At 37.4% G+C, this 20,067-nt stretch overlaps 1 protein-coding gene across 12 annotated transcripts in view; it reads left to right on the top strand.

The window, feature by feature from the left end:
• The window catches only part of FRYL (FRY like transcription coactivator), a 151,018-nt gene that overhangs the window by 38,202 nt on the left and 92,749 nt on the right, over positions 1-20,067 (top strand). For all 12 annotated transcript variants that reach the window (XM_031065964.1, XM_031065973.1, XM_031065875.1 and 9 more), the window contains exon 2: positions 15,567-15,766. In XM_031065964.1, coding sequence (XP_030921824.1) covers positions 15,647-15,766 — 120 coding nt within the window. In that variant the 5' untranslated portion in view covers positions 15,567-15,646. The remainder of the gene's footprint in view (positions 1-15,566; positions 15,767-20,067) is intronic.

Genomic DNA, 20,067 nt, shown 5'->3' with positions numbered 1-20,067 from the left:
CTGACTGCCAGAAGGAGATTGTTAATACCAGATAGTTTTAGCTGTTTGGGACTGAGAGAGGTGACAGAGACCCAGGAGGTGCAGCTGTGCCATCCTGACATGATTAAAACATCGCAGTGTTTTATGATGGTATTAATATGTGACCACACAAACTTAAATCCCACATCTTGAAAGAAAAAGATGAGCGGTGAGCTCTGGATGTGAAACTGGCGTTTCCAGGTCACTGGCCAAGAGTGTAGCTGGGCAGAGGCCAGAGCTTGTTAGCGTTTCGTGGTTTGCCTTTGGTCTCCTTCCAGGTGTCAGGGCTGGAGTGCTCCCCACTTTGAGGCCCTAACCCCCCACCATGCCCAAACTTCACCTCTGCTTCTGTTCCCCCCAGAAGCTGGTCAGTTGTTCATCTCATCTGTGTTTTATTGTTGGAGAGTGATTATTGAGGTAATGCTTTATTAGAATAGATACAGAATTTGTCTGTGTAACCTCAATGTACCGAGGAAGCTTGAGCTCCAAAACCTTGATCAGAGAGTCTGAGATTTCCAGGGTTAAGTGGGAATAACTGGGCAATGTATAATATCAGTTCTGTTAATAGTATACCTGAGCAAGAATGAAGAAAGTATTGCTCCATTTTAAAAATAATACTGCCAATATATTTATGTATTGCAGCTTGGGAGATGGCAGCATTGACCACCTGTCTGTAGTAATTCTGGTTGGAAACTTAAATGACCTATTTTTTTTTTTTTGATCATGTAGCAGTAGTAAGGAGCCCTACAGATTATCAGACCATTATTTGTTTTGTGATATCCTCTACTAGGAAATTTCATCCTCTCTTCCTAAAGAGGGATGAACAGTGGAGAATTTTTAAAGCAGAAATGTAATTGTTTCTTATAATTTTTCCTGCACATTCCTCATTTTTATGTGTGTCATGAACTGTGTAGTCTTCTAAATATCATGCAAGTACTGCTGTCATTATTGGCCAGCCATAGTTGGTGTCAGGACATGCAGTTAGATACTTTGTTCCTTTTCAAGCCCCAAAACATGATAGTATTTGAATGACTGCAGATCTGAATGTAGCTATGACACAGTTGTCTCACCTCCTTAACAGGCTGCTCTCTTTGAAATATGCATTGATGTATAAACATGTTTTTATCCCTGTCCATCAGCTTGTAGGCCAGTGTATCTGTTTATTTTCTGATAGACCGGGGATATTTTCCGTGTCTTCCTACACAAATACTAAACCCACGGAATGTAGACACTATTCCGTGTCTACACAAATACAAAACCCACTATTTAATTTTTACCACAACACACTGTAGGAAATGCTGTTGCAGCATTTAGATCTCTGTAGCAGATGTAAATGTGATATCTTGTAAGAGGGAAAGCAGTTCTTATTTAAAATATGAACTGAGGGGAGCAATGTATATGAGTCCAAGAGGTCCACCCAACAGGCAGGCACTAGGAGAGGGGGGTGCTCAAGGTGTCTGTCCAGCAAAAAGTCACCACAATGCTTGTGTCAAGCTATTACATCTGTAATCTATGGTCATGCTCAGGGAGCCAGGAATGTCAGGTGTAACGTTCTCCATGTATGCTGGGCTCCTTTTCAGTTGGCAACAGATTTTAGATAGTGTTTTTGAAGTTGTCGCTGTTCAGTGTGTCCATCCTGTCCCACTTCTGTGAGTCATTACCTGATTCTTTGTCTCCAGCTCTGGGTGTGTTGTGAAACTGCAGGTGGGTGAGGTGGGTGCAGGGGGATCCCCGTACCCACTCAGCCAGGTGCTGTTCATGCAGGCCATGCTGAAAGCACCGGTTCCCTGGTGCCTCCACAGCCAGAACTTCCCATTCATATCAGCCTCAGCCTCTCAGTTACGGTTCTCTGCAATGCTTTTTAGAGCTGAAAAGAATGTATTGAAACCAGATAAAGGTTCCTATTGCAGAGAGAGCAAACTACTTTTTGAAGTAAATTAGAATCAGGTAAAAACATAAAAAGAAAGTTGAGGGAGGTAGGAGAAAAAAGGGGTTTTTTTCCCTTGCAGCTCAAATCTTTTAAATGACCAATTTAGCCATGTATTTTGGGGTTCCGTGGACAAGCATATGACAGCCTATTTTTATTTCAGATGTGACTAGTCTCTTCCCGTGAATCTGACAAAGAAGCTGTTAACTCTGAAACCTTGGTGTGTTTATGGTGGCTAAGAATAGCATGGCACTGAGTATTGTCCTCATACAGAAGTCCAGTGTGAGTGCTGGCTATGTGCTTGCTGGGTGGGATTTTTCTGCCAGGTTTGTGCTATACCCTTGCGCTTCATCTGAGGACTTAAAGTCCTGAAGGCTGTCATCTGCTTCCCTGAGGAATTGCACAACTTGGGATTCTTCCTAATTTAGTCTACTTTTATTTGCAGTAAGCATAGATAAATTTAGCCAGAAAGACTGATTAGAAATACAAGCGTCTCATGATTTTTCTTCAAAAAAAAAAAAGAAGCTAACTAGGGTCTCATGTGAACTCAGCACTACCTTTTCTGTTAAAGACTTAAAAAGCACTGAGAAACACCAAAAAACAATAGTCACACTAACCCACACATGCAAAGCAAATTTAGATAAGTGTCTTAGTGAACAATCCTAAATTTTCTATATTTGTTAATTTTCATATTCATAAAACTTTTTTCCCAAAGAAAATAGGTGTCCCAGATTATCAATAAATTAAGCAGCTGACACTGATGTTTTTCTGTAGAATTTGAGGAATGAAGAACTTGGCTCAGAAGAGCACATTTGATAAACAGGAAAAACACAGACAACTAACTACACCTATTTAAAAACAGAACTTACAACAGCATTATGTGTTTACGCCTTCACAAGGAAATTTCTGTTGTAGTTGAAAAATACTCAGTCTCTCCTATGTGCTGATAACTCTTTGGTAATATCTACTGGGAACTGAAACTCATTGAAGTTGAATTTTCAGAAGAGCTGATTCCCTGAGTGCAGGGCAGAAAATTTCATTCAGGGTAATGATCAGATTCTTTTTTTACAGTTAAATTTAGGTAGTTACCTGGATGTGAAAAGAAAAAGGAGTTTGTTTTTTTATTCCTCAGCAAAGTTACTGTAAGAATATGCTTTTGAAAATGCTGGGTTCACTTTTTCTGTTTTTCTTCCTGTGACATGTTTGTGTTAAATGTGGCAGATTGAGTTAGTCTAGTATATTTTCCTTTTCAGCTCATATGTTCATATGGAGGATTACCAGGCAAAACTGACAGAATTAGAGTGTGGAACAGTTGTTCTTTTCTGAAATTGATATTTAATGCATGAGACATTTTCTGTCCCTGATTTGTGTATGCTTGAGCATATTCCAATGCTGGATTGTATTTGTTTATTTATTCTCTTCTTTGCTTTTTTTAATTCTTGTGTATATATACCTAACATTTCAATTTTCAAAACATATCTTGGTATCAGAAATACTATTGCAATATTTCTGAATACGTCACTGGACAGTTATTTACAAAGACGTAAGGTGCTCTCTAAGAGGACCCAGTCTGGGCTAATGTATTGGGTTTGGGGGCTTTTTGTTTGTTTGTTTGTTTTAAATGATACATTATTTTAAATGATACATTATTCTTGGTTACTTTATAACTGACATTCCAGAGTCCTTTTCTGAAATAATCTTTTAGAGCAAAACTGCCAGCATTCATTACTTTCTTGCATTTACTCAGGAAAGGTATCAATTTGACACTAATGAGGATAATTGAGGATAATGAACATAATGAGGATAATGAGGAAAAGTTTTTTCCTCTTTGAACTGGAAGCTGGAATTGCCCTCTTCTCACAAGGAAAGAATAAGCAGGCAGCGAAGTGAGAGAAGGTTAAACAAACTATCTTGGGCTGTGCTCTGCAAAACCTCTTTGCAAAAGCTGCTGGCTTCTGACACAGTCTTATTTGGAAATAAGATTAAGCATAAATTTGTTGAGTATTTTGACATTGTTTTTTCTTCAAATACAGTGGGCCAATAGAGTTTTTATATCCTTAAGTCTGCAAACTGAGGATGTGAAGTTTTGTTTTTCCAGAGAACTGTGTATTAGGAAAGATGAGATAAGGTATTTAAGTTTCTGTTTGCTAGTTAACAAAGGTATGCCTGTGGTCACTTTGACTTTGTTACAGAATGCATTTTTTGTATGTGGTGTATACCTGTCTTTTAATATATTGAAAGGAAATGAAACATCATCACGTTTGCAGTTACAATTGTTAGTGTCTGTGCAGCCTGTATCTATGCGTATTCCTTTGCTGCTATATCCTTGCCTTAGTTTTAGATTTTAAATGCTACTTCTTAAAACTTTAGATTTAGTTTGTGTTTTTCTTTCTCTTCATGTAGTTAGCATACCATGGAAGTGAATTCTTTATTCAGAGTAGGTTCACTCTCATCGTTGCTGTGGAAATGTGTGTTTCCTTAACTTACAGATCAGTGTATAAGGAAATCTGGTATAAACACCGGTGAATAAAATTCTCTTTCCTTCTCTTCCTACTCTTTCACTCCCCAGCCCTGACTAGTGTATCTTTCCACTGCTGCCTTGGTCTCCCTTCTGCTTTTTAGTTTAACATCATTTAGCCAAGCATTGATTTAATTTTATTGCCTTTGCTAGCTCATGCTTAATGCAGGATTCAGAGCTTCAGTGTGTTTCCAGCCTGGTGCAGCCTTCAATTTGATGACAAAAATGGGTTTCTCTCTTAGCAGTAACAGAGAGCAGTAAGTTCTGTTCTCTGCTCCACTTCCCTCACACCATGGGCTGTGCAGGCACACTTTCTGTGCCAATCAGAAAGGTCATGAGTGCATGCAAATTTACCAGCCCTTCCCTGTTGCTTGAAAAGTTGACCATCAGTATCTGGCTCTCAAATGGGAGTCCACCAGCCAGGAGAAGGAATGATGAGAAACCAGACTGCCTTCAGCAAGGTTAAATTTGCTCTATAGGAATCTGCATTCCCCTTGGAAACTTCTTCTAAATAATAAAAAACTCCAAGAGACTGAACTGAAGGAGAAATAATACTAATGAGTTATGGCCTCTCAGCCATTGCATGAATGCACATACCATCTAAAAGCATGGTAACTGACTGGTGTGGTGGTGACCCTGAACTTACAAGCCCCCATGAAAATGAGGGAATAGTACTGGCTCAGACTTAGTGGGGACTCAGTTTACATTTTCCAGAGTGCAGGTGGATCAGAAGAACTAACAGAACAAGCCAGTGTTAGGCAATTCTGTCTTTGCTCTCCATATTCAGTGGAAGTTGATGTCTTTGTTCCAGTTGCAGAAATAATGTTAAATAAAAAATAAGCATCAGATACTGCCCTTTAAAATTGATACCGTAAGCTTTTTTTTTTTTTTTGCAAGTTAATCATACTGGAATAAATTGCTTCTGTGTTTGCTTCGTTAATGAAAGTATGACTTGCAATGCTGTAGAAGCCTAATGCTAATAAGGATAGGAAGTAAAGAAACAAGTTTAGGGATTTTTTTATACTTATGTGGTTATTCTTTTGAGGGAGCACAAAATTTGTAAATGAGTGAATGTTGATAGTTATGTATGTTCATTTGTTAAAGTTCAGTGTTTTGAAGGAAGCTGAGATACCAGGTTGGATACCTACATTCTTTGCTTGTGCTGTGCAAAGTAGTTTGATGGTTAAGGGCATGTTAGGTCTTCACAAGGTCTACTGGGAAAGGAGACTGAAGGTACCAGATGTGTGCATGAGGTGGTATTGTTTCTCTGAGAAGTTTACAACTTGATTACAGAACTGTTTTCAAGCAGAAATTAATGTGTTAAAGTCTAGCTTGCTTTATTAAGTGTGCAGCTTAAAATTGCATTGAAGGCAGTTGTATAAAATGTCAGGACACAAAGAGCATTTCTGAAAACTACTGTTGGGAATATAACTTACAGCCCTGAACCTTTACATTCCTGACATTATCCTGCTTCCAAATGTCATGGATTATGTTTAGATTATGGACAGATGAGACTTATCCTTTACGTTCTTTGAAGCTGATCTTGCATGAGAGCAGCTTCTTTATTTGAAGAGGTTTTCTATTCTGGCTGTTGTTCTAGTAAAGGAATTATATAAACTACATTTTTAATGATCTGACACTTTAATGGCCAGGATATCCTGATGGCATGCCGTAATCAAGAGTGACTGGGCAGGACTTGAAACAATTGAGTTCAAACTGATTTCCTCTTCCCCCTCTAGTTTTTGTGTTCTATCACATTGTTTTCCACTGCGTATGGTTTGCTCTTTTGGCATCTTGTGCTATCAAATTTATTTTTTAATTTTTCTTTTTTTCCTCTCTGATAATAATCTACATGCATGGTCTACCATACAAGGCTCTGTAAAATGAGTCACAAAATGAGTTGTACTTCTTGCATATGTGTCTAGAAATTTCAGCCAGTATTTCCCATCTATTCCTAGCTGTTGTGTTGTTGAGGATTTTTTAAAATGTATGTAAATTTATCTTATATTCATCTTAGTGATTTTAAAAAAATAGTATGTAATTTTAAATTTCTTTTTTGCCGTGGTAGTTGCTTGTGCCATAGATGGGACAGTCTGTCCTGCTGTCAGACACTGCATTAGAATTACACAGCACTAGAGATCAGATAATCTTCAGCATTATCTTTGGAGCTTCTAGCAGCCTTTGATGGTGTCAAATCCAACATTCTCAGTGGACAGAGGGAGCCCAGTAACAACTAACAGTCTATTTCTGACTACTGCCCTGGGTATCCTTGCACTATCCTGAATGTCAGATCTGATCTCTTTTTCAACCGTTAAATTTCTGAATAAAAGTTTTTGTGTGTTCTACTCCAGTAAATAAAATTGCTCATCCATTGATTTAGGTGATTGGCATTATGTATGTGGCTGTTGTTTGTCCTGTTCAGCCACAGTTCTGTGAGAAGCAGGTGCTTCTTGTACACTATGAGGATAGAGGTTTAGAAAGAATGTTCAGTGGAGCTGCTACTTCTCACCTATGTATAAAGGTAAGAGGGATGACTGCCACAGTCTGTAATGGCAAAGCCAGTGGGATTTACTTGGAGAAATTCAAAGCCCAGTTTCTCTCTTCTCATGTGTCTGAGTTTACAAAAAATAAGTATTTTAAAATAACTTCCCTGATTTTATCTCAAATCCATTTTATCTTTCTACCTGTTCTAGAGTTTCAGGGAAGAAATCATATACCTATTTTATTTTTGACTTTTCAAAGTAGGGAAGGGACTATAAGAGATGAAGTCCCATACAGAAATTGGAGTATCTGCTGGTTAGAGTTTGCTCAGCCATTAAAGAAGCTAGTCAAGAAGAATATTAGTACAAAAAAGGGGTAAAAGAACAATGTGGCAGAGAATATAGCAAAAAGTCTCCAGAGGATCATGGTGATGGGGAGTTTAGAAGGGAAAAAGACCTTTCAAGGACTTCTTTGTGTTTGACACATGGGGAATTTACTTCATACATCCCAGACAATGGTTATATGTGTGGAAAAGGTGCTGGAGAAATTGTCTTCTAAACTGAAATATTTGTGGTTTGTTAGAGTTGGGTTTTTTTAATAATTAAAAATGGCACTTTCAAGTTTGATGGAATATTACTTCCCTTTAGCTTCTTCTCTTGTGGGAGACTGTTTGGTTGCATTTCTAGAAATTTATGCCAAATGAAAATCTAAAAATCACATTTTAAGAATGAAAGTGACAGGGGTATTAACAGCAGTGGAGAAGAAGGCTACTGAATCTCTGGAAGGACTAAATTACTTAGTTATAAGGCAAAACTCAAAATCTGAGGATCATCTATAGGAGCAAGACTTCTAAGGGATTGCAATCTGGCCCAGATACCTAGAAAATCAGATATTGCCTGACAAGGTTCTATGCCTTAGAATTTCTGCTGTGTCTTTGTGTTGGCAAGAAGTAATGTTTCTATTACCATTCTTGCCTGTGTTTGCAGAGTCTTTGAGAGCAGAAAACAAGTTTCATGTGAGTACCTGTGGCTAGACAAATTTACAGCTGCTCTCCCAGTTGAGTCAACTTTCCCTAAAGAAAGAATGTTCATATTTGCCGGAGGTAAAAAAATAATCTTTACAATAAAACTTTGAAGATTTCTATGAAGATTTTGTTCTGCGGGGATGTTTTTAGTCCAAATGAAAGCTCAGCTGTCATAGCACTGGTTCCCGCAATAAACTCAGAAATACCTTGTGTATTCTCTCTCAGGCTATCCTTCATGTTACAGCCATATGGTTAATCAACTACTTGTTGAAATTAATTTATCTTCTGTTTATTGATGCAGCATTCATTAATGTTTCTTTGTCCCAGAGTTTGGCTGAAATTAAACATATCTGAGACTCCTTAGAGAAGTTTTTAATAGGGAAGTGTTTCTACTGCAGAAGTAAAATTTGAGTTCCGATTTAGACGTGGAGAGGAAGTTATCAATACACATAAAACTTCCTCTCACTGAAAGGTTGGACTTGGCTTTACAAACTTTACATGAACCGTACCACTGAAAAAAGCCACTTCTAAGCCTGTTTCTACTTCACAGGTAGATAATCCATTCATTTTGTCATCATGTGACATATTATAAATGCATGACACAAGTACCAGCTACAATTGCTGGTTACTTGATTATTTCCATAAGTAATTTAAAACCAGTAAAGAATTGAGAGAGGTGAGGTAAGAATTGGTACTCTGGGCTTAGTCCATGTGACCTGTTAATGAGATAATAGTTCTTCTTTGATTCTTGCATAGTTGGACACATGTATGAAGCCAAAATTTTTGTTAAACATGTTCCAAAGAAAATTCACTGTATACTGCCAACACAGAAAAGGAAGAGAGAACTCCATAGCTGGTGTTGCTGGATGAATTAGTTGTGTAGTCTGTCTTGAAAATAATAGGAAGCTTGTGCTTCAAGAACTATGTATCCAGACTAAGGTATGAGAAATAGGGGGAAAAGTGCTGGTTTGTTTTCTTGATCATGTATATTCTAATGTATCCAAATTGATTTCAGTTTCTACTGTGTTTGTATTTGTGGTGTTGCCAATCAGTTCATATTTGCATTATATACAGCAAAGGAAAGTCTAGGTACCAGACTTTATGACAACATGTGGTCGGTTGCCCATAATAGATGCTTAATTTCACTGTCAAAGAGTGTGATTTTTGTTCACATTATTTAGATTATCTTGTACAGTGATATTGCTCTAGTGTCAGGAGGCTGCTTTGCCTCTCCCTTGGTATTGAGTGTTTCATACCAGTATCAAGATTAATATTCGTATTTGGTATGGGGTTTTCTAAGGGCCTCGTAAGAATGCCTCAAAAAAGGGCATCTGGCAGAAACTCAATTTCTTGATCTGTCTAAACATATTATTGAGAATAATTTACATAACCAAGAAAATCAGAATAGCATTTGTATAAAAATGGATGTGCTCAAAATGAGTATGTATTTTATGACTTTGCTTTTTTTTTCCTCTTCTATTGTATCTAGTAGCACAGTTTAAGATTAGTACCACCTTGCTGGTAAATAAGTGTTAATGAAATAAATGAGAAAATCCAGATAAATGCAGTATAATGTAAAGTGTCAGCTAATTCTGCCGGACTGCTGAATCTAGCACTTGTGTGATGCTGCTGAGCCAAGGAGCCAGCCACGTGTGCCACAGTTCTGGGTGTGCATGACATCAGCAGGGATTCAGTACAGCTGGAGCAAGTGAGGCAGGGATAAATCCAGCTGTCAGACAGGCTTCATGCATTATCAGTAGTGCTGCGTAGTTGGAACAAAAACCAGTGAAGTAGACCTGGTTGTCTTCTGTGCCACCACATGCTTCAGCAACTCAGGTAAACCACAGCCTCCTATCACTACTGGGAAAGCAAATGCAAGAGATTTGAGTGAAGAATCGCTCTTTCTTTGTATTTGCTTATAGGTTGGAGGCTAAGATCTGGAATGTGCACCTGTTACTAGAGCAGTGTTTGTTGAATTTCATTGTATTCATAAAGCTGTTCACTGTTCCTTTCATTCAAGTCATAAGACTTTCTTTTCCACTGGTAGGAGCAAGCAGACTTTGGAAACAGTAAAAACCTGATGATCAACAGGACTTCCAGAATTGTGAAGCAATGATAAATTTAGTGAGGAAGTTGCTCTGAAAAACAGAGTTCTTATCAGGGACATGGGAAGCCTAGGTTTAACATTTGGGCTCTATTCATAATTTGTTGGCATGATTCTGGATAGATTGCCATCTCTTTTGAGCATTGACATCCTTTTTAGGAAAAAAATATTCTTTTGGTAAAATAACTAAAGATTGTTTGTTATGAAACGTTCTAACAATCACTACAGACAAGTTTCCATGTATATTAATATCATTTCTGGAGGCAGGATAAAATGTTCTAGATGTTATCAGAGGAGAAGGCAAGGAGTTTAATTAAAATTCCTTTAAGTAACCACATGTAATATTTTTAGTCTTTGGAGATTTTTGTATTGTCAGTTGGACATGCAAACCCTATTCTGCAACAAGTGTCACAGGAAATATAAAGTACTTCTGAAAGTACATGTGCTTCAAAAATAACAGTAAAAAGCTTAATTGCTAAATGTGAGCTATGTAAAATTATGTACTACTTTAGCAATTAATTATAAAAATAGCAACCAAGAATATAATCTGCTTGATGAAAACTGCGGAGGCCCCTCAAGATTATGTTGAGCATGTTTATTTTACAGTTGAGTACCTTATTTTAAAATGCTATGAAAGTAATTCCAGATGTGTTTTCAGGTATGTGGAAAGAGGGGAGATACCTGATGGAAGTTTTGCTTCAGTCCAGCCATTTCCAACTTCTGAGACACAGCAGCAACTGAACCCAAATTTCAGTTAAAGCAATAACCATGAAAAACTTGGGGAAAAAGCACATATAAAGTGCCAACACTTGGCTAAGTGTAAAGCAGTACCCAAAAAAAGTCTGAAAGCTAAAAATCATCATTTTTTATTAGCCATGAAGTAAAATGGACTCATCAGCTGTCACTGGCTGGTGTTCATTACCTTTCAGTACCTGCTTTGTATGTTTGAACCCTGAATAGTTTCCTTGGTAAATAGGAGGCTACTTTATATCCTCGAATACTTGATGCATTTGGGCTATGCAGAGAGAAACAGGATGATAAAATAGTAGCATTCTTTACTATAAAATTGGGTATTAAATAACCTTTCCTAGCTCTAGACACTTGTGTTTAACATGAAACAGCTTTGTTTTTCACTTAGCATACATCAGGGCGTGTTGCCTTTTGACCTAGGAGTGTGTTGTCTGTCTAATTACCCTTTGTATTGTTTTACTGTTCCTTGCAACTATCCAAACAATTCGGTGTGGCCCTAGCAACCAAACAATACTGTTTAACAAAGATTTCCTTACTGCATTGCTCCCAGATTTCCCACGTAGCAGTAGCTCACATCAGAGCAAACAAACAGGATATTGTTTCAAGTGAATAATGTTCACTGTTTTCAAGTGGTTGGTGAAAGTAGTTTTTTAGTTTTGAACTGTTGCAAACTGTATGGTTTCTGGTTCCAGATCTCATATGAAGTTCTGTAGAATGCTTCATGTTTTGAAGCTTCCAAATGATGTTTGAGACTTACATTTTCTCTGGCAGCTAAGAGTAAAGAATGGCTTATGATGGCTTTGCTTTGATGGCAAAGAATAGCAGAAAAAATTATTTAATTCTGTCCTGCAATGACTTTTTTTTTCCATTAAGCATATTTAAATTCCTATAGATCCTTCTTACAATTTTATTGATTACAAATTCATGAGTAAATGCATCCCACCGAATGTAATTATACCAGATAATGATGTTGTTTGACCTAATTAAGAAATCTAAGAATAGATTTTGACTTTTCTTTAACAAACTCTTAATATATTTACTTATTAAATAGTCGAGCTCCCTCTCCATTTTCCCTTGTGCATGTTTTTCTGTGTGTATTTAATTAAATTACTGGTTTTACAAAGCAGATGAAACCATGAACATTGTCATATGCAAGACAAGAGTCTTGATGCTAATGTCAGCCGCTAGTGGTGTTGTGAATTAGAGTCCTCAGCAGGTTCATGGATTAAAATAAATCCTAATAATTTTTCTTCCTTTTACATACTCTTATATTTTAGCAAAACTAAGGTATTTGTAATACTCTTATGGCAGTGTTTATAATTGCTTCAGTATGACCGTTTTCCCTGTTTTTTGTGGGGGGAGTAAGCTCATTGCCACCTGGAGAGTTTGTGCATGTGAGCACAGAGATTAGTAACATGGATGGCTGTAGGGATAGCCGTGACTCTGCTTTGCTGCTGAAAGAGTGAGCAGGCATGCCCTGTTCCTGCACTGTGTGAAGGCTGGCTGCCTCCCTGGACAGTACTGCGGTGTGTGCTGTCCAAAGGGGGATCTGTGAAGCTACAGCCAGGGAGTGGGGTCCTTGCTAATTCTGGGGGATGTAAGGCTATCCTGGCACCACATCTCCTTGGCTGCGTGGTCATGACCTCTGCCTTGTACTGAAATGTCTGCAGCACTTACAAGACCCAGTCTGATTATAGTCCAGTTACTTCTTTTTTTCTTGCCAGCATAAGATTTTTGCCCAGTTTATCCGTTTCCTATGCTTTTGTTTGAGTCTGAGGAGGGAATTTACCTGTGTTTAAATCAGTGTAGAGAGCCTTGGAGTTTCATCCTTAGTGAGGGAAGCTGTATAGCTTTGAAAGTTAACACACTAAGGTGATCCCTTTTACTGAGGATTGAATTGTTAACACAAAGTAAAGATAGCACTTAAAAGATGATCAGCTCTCAATGTTTCCTGTTTCTTAAGTAACAGGGGCTTTTTAAATGTGATCTTTTAAAATCTGAAGACAGAAATGTATTATGTAATCACACTATTAAGAGTTGTCTACCTAATTGTCTACATCTAAATATAGTATGGGGTTAAGGAGCACAGTGGTCTTTCTTAGTTTCCCCAGAGAGTGAAAAGAGCTGGTTGAGTACCAGCTCCTTACTCTTCAGGAGTGGGGACTGGACCAGAGCTCTGGCATGTTTGCTTCAGTCTAGATCATGCAACAGCTGTGGCATATCCAGTAGGTAAGCCTGGAATGAGCTGAAGCTGCTGCTTTGCTAAATTTCTTCTGACAAGACACAAGTAATGATATTCAAAAGGAGATTTAAACACTCACTTCTTTCCAGCCTGTTAGTGTTAATATGTCTTTTAAAATAAGACAGTCCAACTTGCTGTAGTTAGAACAAAGCTTTAGCTTTCTTAGAAACTCTCATATTTAGCATAAAAGCAACTGCATATATTAGAAATATCTGGTATCTGTTGTGGGTCCTTAGCTACTCAAATTTCTATTTTTTTTAATCTGATGGAAATGAAAGGAAAGTTATTCAAAATTGCATGTTGCAGCATTCTTCTGTTTTGCCTATCCCATGCTTGGTATTTCTGTTTGTTACCTGCTATGGCCATGAAGGATGTCTTTATTCCTTCTTTCACCTCTTGTCAAGCCTCTGCGCTCTTGTTCTTGACACATTTTCATCTCTCTCATTTTCTGGGCTGCCTTTGGAAACATTGATGCTTCAGGATGGCAAGAGTGTGGATGCTGGAGAACATAGGCATTGTAAAGACATGAATTTTTTTTTAAAGTCCCTGTAATGTTTATGTTTCTGGATGAGCCAATCATCAGATGTGGGATGAGAAAGAGTTTTGGGTTGTAATCTTCCTTTTGCAGCCTGCACTTTGTTCTATTTCTTAATGCTTTTATGTACTTATATGTAGTGAGCTTCTACCATAGGGATCTAGATCATGGCAGTGTCTGTGATGTCCCATTGTCCCTGGCTGTGTGGGACATGCTCTTCTCTGTCTTTTAGGGCCTCTGTTACTGAGATCAAAGTGCTGGATTGAAGTATTTGAGGATGTTTAGAAATTTTTTATGACATGTCAACAGGCAGTGTGTGCCTGTTGTTCTGGTGTTGCCCCTGGTTCCCAGGCACTCAGTTTTGTGACCTTGTGCAAGTCTTTCTAGCCTCAAAGAAAGGATTCTGCAATTTATGTTTATGTCCTGTTTAATGCAACGGGAAAAAAAGATGCATTACTCCAGCTAAACAGCAAGTTTGTACAATAACATAGGGATTAAAAACAAGTCATGTGTAGTACTCACAATTTTATGGAAGGTAACCTTCCTTTTGGATTAGAAGCTGAGGTAGTTGGGGGCATTCAGTTTTCACTCCTGCAGAATTTCTCACTTCACTAATGCATTTGATAAATGATAAATTTCAATGGAAGATGCAGGAGTCTGTTTTATGTTATGTAAAATGTAACTTTCTGAATTGATAGATGATAAAATAAATGGCCAAGACTTTTCCTGAGAAGATGTGATGTACCAACATTTGGTCTCCGTGTTTGGTCTCATGTTTTTTCATAAATGAGCTGAAAAAAAAAACATTTGAGAAAAAGTTGTGGATAATATTTAGCTTATAGGGTTTGCGCATGTACAAAACTGAGATCATGTAAAAAAATGTTCAGGTTCAGTAAAATAAACCAAATGTGTCTCCTCACACTTTACTTGCAAAAAGCCTTAAAAAAGCTTACCTAAACACATCACAAAATATAGCAGAATGAAACAGATGGGAACTAGGCTCCCTGCGTGACTGTCTTAGGAAAATAAAATCTTAATATAAATAGATAGGAATTGTTAATATCAATTCCTAATAGCAATTGAAAAATAACATCTGCAGTCATGGAATACACTCGGGAAATATCAGACCTCCCTTGGTACATCTGGGTCATCATTAAGAGGTGTCAGCAGTTATTTTGATATATAGTGTGCAAGACAAGAATTGTAATTATCTACTCTGATTGTTTTGTGTCTTAAACCTCTGTGTGTGAGTTCTGAAACATGATTTTCAGTACTGCAGCTTTCACATTAAATAGATGTTTTGGAATGCCTGAGGAGAAAAAAAATTAAAGGTGGATAACTATATATAAAGTTTGTATATGACAATTTCAGTATAAAAGCAAAATAATTGTTAGAAAATGAGACTGATACATACAGTGTTATTTTTATTGATTAATAAATATTTATTACAAGGAAGTTTTTAACATGGGACTAGGAGATCAGTTAGCATGACATGTCTAAAAAGGGTTTGCATTCTTGTTAGGAAAATCAGCTTATTGACAAAAAGTGCCAAAGAAGAATTTATCTTGGAGGTATTTGGACACCAAATAGAAACATGAACTTAATGGATGATGCATAAAATGAAATCAAGCAATGCTTCTCATAGTATAGGGGATAACCCTTTCCATTCAACCTTCTGATTTTAGTCATACTTGAACTGAAGCTACTGTGTGTTAATCATGGTCATTGTAGAGCATTTTATTGACAACACAAGTGACCTACATTGTAAACCCTTGTGCAACTTAAGAGTAGAAATTCTGACCTAACTAAAACAAATTCTTGTTGTATGTTACGGTTGTTTCCTTCTGTTTTAGAGAATTTACTGTGTGAAAAAATGTGTGTGATGAATGGGAAAATATGAAGTGACTGGCACCATGTTTAGAAGCTCTGCTTTATGGCTCTGTGTTTTTCTTGTTTTTTACCTTTAGCCTCCGCACCACCCAGCAGAGTAAATAAACGTAGAGTTTCTCCAAGTGTTGTTTCCACCTGGGAAAAGAGAGGCATCATCATGTCTAACATTACTATTGACCCAGATGTGAAACCGGGCGAGTATGTCATCAAAAGCCTCTTTGCTGAATTTGCTGTTCAAGCTGAAAAGAAAATTGAACTTGTAATGGCTGAACCTTTGGTGAGTCCTTTTAGTTTTCATAGTATCTCTCGAAATGGTCTTGTTTTTTTCTGGAACAGGCTGATTTATCATGTGTATGGTTACTGCAAAAAGCACTCCCAGATATTGTTGACTTTTCAGAGAGATTACTTCAGGAATAAATAAGATTCTGCAAACAGGATTGCTCCCTGATTTGTTTTATTGACTTGTGTCCAAACTGTTGCCTAGTAGTTACTGGAAACAAGACCTCTTAAGTGTATCCCTAAGGTCTGTGAAGTTACAAAAGGAAATAGGAAGAACAAAAAATGTTCTTTCATTAATACTGTGAAGTGTGTTTCCTGTCAGTGTTTCTTTTAAGTAATACCTAGGCAATATACTTTCAAGAAAAGAGACATTTGGTTTGTTTTCTGAAGTAATGATACTAACACCTGGAATAATATAGTAGTCTGCATATATTGCAGGTAAGGCAAAAAGGTAAAATACCATTGGTGATTCAGACTTCGTGGTCTTGAAATAAATGGTTTTCTTTTAATTTGGAAATTTCTGGGGAAAAAACCAAGCAAAAAACCCCAAAACCACAACAAACAAAACCAACTTTTTTTTTTTTTTTTAAACCTGGAAATTCACTGGGCAGGTGAGATGCTGTGGCTAGCAGAAGGCCAGCTCACAGAAGGCTTCTGTTGGTAGCTGCTGCTTGCCAAAGTGCTCATGTGCAGAAAGTGCCTATGTGAGCATTTGAGCGCCAGTTTTGAAACTTCAGGAAAAAGTTTTCTTAGGAAGCAGTCCAAAAGAACACAAAAGCAGGGCTGAAACTGTTTTGTGGATTATGGAATCATCTTCAGCTACAACCATTAGTAGATAAAAGGCTGAGGAAAATGAAACTTTTCTTTATACCTGTTCTTTATATATATGTCTGTATGCACCAAGCAAGTTTACAACTTAAATATAACTTGTCTATTTGTTTTGGACATCCAAAAAAGTAATGTATTCAGGAGGGGTTTATAAGAAAGCACAAAAACTTTGTAGCGAAAGGAGCACACAAGTGATGAAGGGTGCCTGGCTGAAAAATGAGAGAAGAGCTGTAGTGGCAGTGGTGCTGTGGGAGGAAAGGCTGGTAGCTTCACTGTCCATCTATGTGCCAAGTGCTGCTCCTCCATCCCCATTCCCATCCATCAGCTAAACAGACAGGGAGGGTAGTGCTTGGCCAGAGGGACAGACTGCCTGGAACTGAGATGAGCTGAAGAGGGCTTTTCCTGCAGACACAGCTAGTTTGGAGTCAAATATAACCAGAATAATGGGAGCAAGGCAAATATAATAGCCCTGGAGTTCACTTGTGCTGCAAAACCTGTCCCTAGACCAGATAAAATAAATCCTCTGTCATCAATCCCAGGTTGTGTCTGCTTGCCATGCTGTTGACTGTTAATTAAACAAATGTTTTTAAATCTGTTAATCATACAGAATTGAAACATCTCACCAGATTAAAAATTAGAAACCCCATGAAACTAATTAAATAATTCACTTTTCACAGAAGAGCGATTCCCAGCTCTGTTGCCTGGTGAGGTTTTATGGTGATTGCATGAAGTCTACCTTAGTCAAGATTTTTTACTGATAAGAATCTGAAGTCAGTATTTTGTGTGCATACAGTCTATATAAAATTCTTTAGGGTAAAATAAGAACTCATAAATATTACTTAAGTAGTCATCTATAAAGGTTTTAAACAGTTTTGTCTGGGTTCATTTGCTAAGTTGAATTCCTTTAAACAAAATGTATTTTAATGGAAACAAATGTAATTTACATGTATAGCCAGCTTTCCTTATTTTATATTGATGGGTGAGAAGGACTGTATAGAAAACCAGCGAATTAAGAGAGGTGCCAAAGGCATGAAAAGTGAAATAACCTGAGCCTGTATAACATAAAGAGGTAGAAGGGAATCCTTAAGTGTCCAACTGAAAGGAAATACTAAAGTATTGAAGCAGCTTTATTTCTGTATGTAGAATTTTTATAAGTACTGAACATTCAGTTCTAGTGTATGAAATTTAAAAAGAAGGATAAAAAGGCTGGAAGAGCACCAGAAAAGCACTGATTGTGATTGGATAAAAGGCTTTAATGGAAGAGTGGAAAGCCCTTTATTATTTTAGTGTGATTTGATTTTGTGGAATGACTTGGCTGCAAACGAAAATATGAAGAATATATATAGAGTTACATAAATCTTTAATGAAGCTAGGCTGTTGGGTGAAGCTGTTTGAGAGAATTTAAAGCCAGACTAATAAAAAAATAGGAGCTAGATAGTTTTTAAGACTTGAACATGACAGTAGGGGAGCAAAAATTAATTAAAATATAAATTAGAAAAAAGTCACTGCAGATCAAGACAGCATCTGTGGGTGAGGGGTAGTATCGTTTTTGCTAAATGTATGGATTACATTTAAAGGTAAGTGACTTGTGATTTCAAAAATTAACTGAATGGTTTCTCTGGCTGTGATTTTTACCTTATTTCTTCTTACTAATTTAATTAAGAGTTCTCTACTTGCAAAATTGTAATACCTCAGCTTTTTCAAAGTTACAGGCAGAGCTATGCTTAAAATAAATGATTCAATGAAAGCAGCAAGTGTAATGACAGGAAGGAAGATCATCCTTTTAGTGAATAAATGAAATAAAACCACTTTTTTTTTTTTAACCAGCTGTGCTAAATCTTTTGGAGCAGTATGTAGTTTTAAAGGAAAAAAGAGCCCAAGAGTAGTCTTGTAGCTTAAAAAATACTCCTTCTCAGCTGAGAAGGATGACACTGAGGAATGACACCAGCCTTCCCCAAATGTGACATAAACCATACCAGTTAAAAAGATTAGCAATAAGCGGAATTATTTTGCATTCTGTCAAGCTGCATGTAAGTATGGATGGTTAGAATTTAAGCAGAGAGTTTAACATGGTGCCAGCTACTAAATTGTAGTTGTCTCACGCTGAAGTCACAACTAGCAAGAGTATTTATGCCTGTTGCCAGCACAAGCAGTTTTATTCTGCTGTGTAAATACTACACATGGCTCAGACTAGTGCTGTGCACTTCTGCAAGTCTTGCCCAGATGCTTTCAAAAGTTTTTCTGAAGTACAATTTAGCACAGTGCTCTGCTTGCCCCTGGGGCAGGGATGCATTGCCCAGCCCTGGGCCTGCAGGAGGTGAGGCAGCATCCCTTGTCTGGTTTCTTCCCTGCAGCTTGGAGCTCAACCAGAAGCACTCTGAGCCACCCTGCTGAGGTGTGCTGGCCACCAGAGGATGGTGCCAGGGAATGCTGGAGAGGGGCCAATGGGTGGTACCTTTTTCCATGGGTGCAGTTGTTTGCACAGCACATGCACATCCTGATCCCTGCTGCCTGCCATATGTTGACATTTCTCCTTTACACAATGGATGCAAACTGCTCTTTGCTTAATGCAATAGTGTTTTGGTTTTTTTTCATTTCACTTGTAAAAGATAAATGGAGACCTATTATTTTCATCTTTCTCTGAACTTCAGGAAGCCAGGAAAATATATCTTCAATTATTCCGTTAGGGTTTTCAGACCTTTACTTTATGCTGTTGAATAGATTTTTTTAAAATCATGTGAGAGGACTGGAGCCATGACAAAGCAGAAGTAGAAGAAGACATTAAACGAAACTAGATTTAAAAGCCAAATAATTCAAAGGCCTTGATAAACCTGTGGTTGCGTTCAAGAGTATTATTTGGTTATGTCAGGTTTATTTGGTTAGTGTTACATTAACTCTACAGTGTATTTACCTTTTAAGAGTTAAGATCCTTAGTGCTAAGGAAACATAATAGAGTTGGTTATGAACTTGTAAGGTCTTCATTCTTTCTGACCTTAAAATCTTAAACATTTGATATACAGAAGTATCTAAATTAGTATGGGTTATGGGAGGGAAGCTAAACTTTCAGAACTAGCTTTCTCTCTATTGACATGGATTTCAACTTTGTGTAAAGACTTACGGATTGTTTCACTTCTCTTTGATTTGTCTTTTTTTTTTTTAGCAATTTTTGGATTTAGACACATGCAATGGGTATAGTGAACCCAGGGTTTCTTCACCTGTGTAATAGTTTTGTAATATTATGGTGGAAACATGGTTTGTTGGGACGTTGTATCCGAAGGACACTTAGGGAACCTGACTTTTCCCATCTACTTACAGGAAGACTTCTTCCCATCTTCTTACACTTTTCCATCTTATAAGGAAATAGTTTTTCTCATTTAACTTACTTAGCAATGATGCAATGTTTGTATAGAGTGGAACGTTTCTTGTATTTCTGCTTTATAGATAAGATAGCAATTACTCTGCAGTTTATCT

Source organism: Geospiza fortis, unplaced genomic scaffold, assembly GCF_000277835.1.
Source record: "Geospiza fortis unplaced genomic scaffold, GeoFor_1.0 scaffold40, whole genome shotgun sequence".
In the NCBI taxonomy this organism is placed as follows: Eukaryota; Metazoa; Chordata; class Aves; order Passeriformes; family Thraupidae; genus Geospiza; species Geospiza fortis.
The sequence above is the reverse complement of the archived record's forward strand: the minus strand, read 5'-3'. Positions and strand labels throughout refer to the sequence as shown.